Source organism: Bidens hawaiensis, unplaced genomic scaffold (assembly GCF_021521415.1).
Source record: "Bidens hawaiensis isolate Kalapana, Puna unplaced genomic scaffold, B.hawaiensis_p1.1 tig00005823_1, whole genome shotgun sequence".
In the NCBI taxonomy this organism is placed as follows: domain Eukaryota; kingdom Viridiplantae; phylum Streptophyta; class Magnoliopsida; order Asterales; family Asteraceae; genus Bidens; species Bidens hawaiensis.
This window is the reverse complement of record NW_027491384.1, coordinates 882,437-886,694: the sequence shown is the minus strand read 5'-3', so window position 1 is coordinate 886,694 and position 4,258 is coordinate 882,437. Positions and strand designations below refer to the sequence as shown.

Genomic DNA, 4,258 nt, shown 5'->3' with positions numbered 1-4,258 from the left:
ACACTGACCTTGCGTCGAGCAAGTTGCAGTTAACTATATATAGTAACAGCTGGACCATAATATTTTTATATACATGATAATCCTCAGATCATGTGATGGGGGCATGTGCAAGAGAGGAGGGTTGATCTGAATTTGGCCATCGCATCTTAAGGTCAACACAACCCATTAATTGTTTAGTCTATAATAGCTGGCTGGAGTTTAACAACTTTTATATGTAATCATTTATTTTAAGTTTAATGTTTTTTTATAACGGTTAATGAATACATCAAATAGGCTATCGGATGAATTAATCAGATTAGATATACTCGCTTTTGATGTGGGAAAAACCCTCGTCTAAAACACTCGTCCGAAGACACGACAGTGAGATAAATCATGTTCAGTTCAATGATATATCCAACTAGTCTTCTATCGTTACCCGGTATCGCTGAAACTAAATAATAGAATCTTGTAAGCTTAATTATATTCCATCTTTAATCTATAAGATGTAATTATTGAAGGAATTAAACATTTATTTTATGAAATCATGTTATCGATGCTCCATTATATGTTGAGATGTACACCACCATCAATGCATTTGAGGGAGTGTTTTGACTATGTTAATCACAAACTTGCATTTTATTTTTAATTTATAAAATTTAATATATGAAGTGACCTGTTATACATATTATTATTTCTAGTCCTATTTAAAGGCATTGGTTTTCATTGAACTAGTAACAGCAAATCATTGTTGTGTTTACTCGTTCTTAATATTTTTCAATTCCCTTATAAATACTGTGAACACCTTTTGTGCTATATTGTTCTTTACACCGTCCAACTCTGCACTTGCAATTGCTTTGAAACCTAGCTTGATTCAAATATTGTAGTTATCATTTGATCACAAATATGGACGAAGAATTGCAGAAGTTTCCAGATTTAAAAATTCAATTGGAAGAGATAACATCAGCCACCAACAATTTCAACGACAACCCTATTGGAGTTGGCGGTTTTGGGAAAGTTTATAAAGGAGAACTGTCTCACTCTAAGGGCCGGAGCATGGTCGCAATTAAGCGCCTGGATCGTAACAAGGACCAAGACCAAGGAGACCGTGAGTTCTTGAAAGAGATCACAATGCTTTCCTAATATAAGCATGACAATCTTATCTCTCTTTTAGGATTTTGTTACCAAGGGGAAGAGGCGATCCTTGTGTACGAGCTTGCATCTAATGGAAGCCTAGACAGACATTTAGGTTCCTCTGAACTCACGTGGTCAAAACGTATCAAGATATGCCTTGATGCGGCAAAGGGACTAAGATACCTTCATGATCCAAGGGGGACACACCAGAGACTTATCCACTGTGATGTAAAAAGCGGCAACATCCTACTTGATGACCACTGGAATGCTAAGGTTGCTGACTTTGGCTTCTCAACAATGGGCCCAGCGAATGAACTGCAATCGGCTGTTATCAACTTAGCTGCAGGTACCCTTGGGTACTGTGAACCGAAGTATGCGATGACACACACCTTAACGAAAGAGTCAGACGTATACTCTTTTGGTGTGGTATTATTTGAAATTTTATGTGGAAGATTATGCTATACACATAGTGACGGTCGTGTTCAGGAGATTTTAGTGCCCACATGGACTGAAAAGTACGAACAAAAGAAGTTAGATGATATCATCTTTAAACATCCTACCCCTGATCAAATGATGGATAAGAGGGCTTTAGCAACATTTTCAGACATTGCGTTTCAATGCCTAGAGAAACGTCGTGAAGATCGGCCAAAGATGGCTGAAGTTGTTACAAAGCTTGCGGCTGCACTTAGATATCAGGAAGCTTATGATAGCTTAGTGCAGATTAAATTTCTTCAGGTAAGGGTTCCTCCCTTAACGGGGCAAACACTAATTAGCTACTTTGCTTTAGACTTTTTTAGAGAATAAGTATATTTCGTTTATATATAGTATGTTGGGGATCTCACTAGACTAATATAAAATAAAGATACTTTTTTTTATATGTGATGCTTCCTATAAAAGGATTTGCAAAATGCTTTTTTTACCTTTATTTTCATTAAACATTAATTTAAACTGATTCACTCTAGAAACTAAAGAAATATGATCGCAGACTTAAATTCACAACGAAACACCAACTATTTGAAATTCAAATCTTTGTAGACGATAACAACTAGTGTCAAACCGTGCACTACTGCACTTGCAATTGTTTAGAATCCCTGATTTGAATTTTATAATTATAATTTAATACACAAATATGTAGGCATATCGAGGTCTTACTATCCAACTGAAGGAGATAACATCCGCCACCAACAACTTTGATGATTTGAATTGTATCGGAGAGGGTGATTTTGGGAAAGTGTATAAAGGAGAAGTGTTTCACTCTGACGGGCGTAGCATGGTCGCTTTGCGGAATTCTACCTTTGATACCACTTGTAACAACCCAGCTACCACCGCACCATAATATTGTCCGCTTTGGCCGGGACGTACCACCATCGCCTCACGGATTTGCTTTTGGTTGCCCAGGTGGTCACCCATCCTCATACTTCTCCCACCTGAGCATGCTTAACTGTGGAATTCTCCTCTCATCCACTACCATTAAGCGCCCAAAACGCGTTATGATAGGGAAGGTATTCACCTCCTTATAAAGAAGGCTTAGTTCTCTTAGTCGCTATTAAGAGATGACTAAGTGCGGAACCTCCTCTTAACTACAGATCTAAAGTTGAACTGTAGAAACTTCTGTGCAAAGGGGTCCTCCTTAACTGTGGCAAAACGGTAAATAAATTATTGCTATGTCTATATTCCACTGCTTTAGATTCTTTTATTACTTGTAGAATGTTAACAGGAGGGGTGTGAAGAAATATTAGTGAAGCCATGCTATTAAGGATCCAAACTTCTATTTTATTTTTCAATGACTTATAAACAAAACTATAAAAAGTTCATGTTAATAGAAGTAGCATAACATGCTATATATCCCACACATGCAAGTAAAACATATTTTAAAAATGTTCAATTTGAATATTCATGAAACCCGTTAAAGAACATTTTGTTGTATAAAATAGGATTGCTCTCTGATTAATAGTATCATCCAACATGAGCTGAGCTGGACTAACTTGAACTTGTTTAATGTACAGTGGTTCTCATTAAATACGAAGGGAGAACACTGCGAAACAATATCTTTTTCAGAATGTTTGGATTCAGCGCCAAGTTAATTTCAGAGTAGTGTATGGTCGGCTGATTATAATTCAAGGTGACTTATCCTCCTTTTTTTTTTTTTTAGTTTTTGAGATTATTTGATTAGGGTAAAGAAATGTATCATTCTTTTCTACGCATTACTCACGCATATGGGCACCTACCGTTCAGAGACTGGGATATTCAATACACGCGTGAAAACTCAATTCTTGTCACCAGGAATCACATACACGGTGAACCTTGTGTTCAAGATGTACCTAAAGATAGGGAGAAAATATCAATATCTTATATCCCTTAAATATAAATTACACGGGGGAGACAAAAACTTCAATTTCATACATTGCGTATGAGAGAGAAGATGGATGGCGGACATGTGAATTGTATCAGCTTACCTGTGACCACAGAACTGTAGATCTTAAAATTTTGTTTGAAGGCTTCGATCAATATTCTTGTGCCTTCATAGAAGTGGAAGGCATCGAGTTTAGGCCTTCGGAGAAAGTAAGATTGACAAATAGAAGTGTATTATTAATGAGCATCATCAGTTAATACCCTTTATTTGAATTTTAATTTTTAAACTTTTCTTGGAAATAGGCAATCAGTCACAACACTTTCTTGGTATCAAATACATGCAAGAAGCATAATGATAGTCAATTCTATATTAGTCATTTGACCAAAGTCTAATATGGTCATGTTCTACAGGTGGATGAGAAGCAAAATACGCAACCCATATCATATTCAGATGCAAATTGGGAAAAAAAGTTGCCAACTGAATATGAAGACATAATGAAATGGTCAAAAAGTAGCTTGCAATGGACAACTAAGAGGGAAGCTTACTCAAGTATGTGCAAAGGAATCTTAATTGATGATGGGGACAAGGTAACTTTCTTAAGACTGATTCTTTACCTTAATTACTGTGGGCATATTTTTCTCGTATGCAGTTGTGGGGCCCATAAATATGATTCCAACGTTTCAGCGAGAAGCATTAGTGAATTGCTAAACATGTACTTACACACATCTTTGTTATTGTTTGATAGTGGTTCTCTCTTGACAAAAATGGGAAGAAATGTCATATGCTATCAGCAAG

General features: G+C 36.4%; 1 protein-coding gene across 1 annotated transcript; it reads left to right on the top strand.

The window, feature by feature from the left end:
• The first annotated feature begins 869 nt into the window (after nucleotides 1–869).
• Nucleotides 870–2,446, top strand: LOC143630818 (putative receptor-like protein kinase At5g38990). Its single transcript, XM_077099726.1, has 2 exons — nucleotides 870–1,845; nucleotides 2,246–2,446. Exons 1-2 carry the CDS (start codon nucleotides 1,408–1,410, stop codon nucleotides 2,444–2,446), a joined length of 639 nt encoding a protein of 212 aa, XP_076955841.1. The 5' UTR covers nucleotides 870–1,407.
• Nucleotides 2,447–4,258: the final 1,812 nt, after the last annotated feature.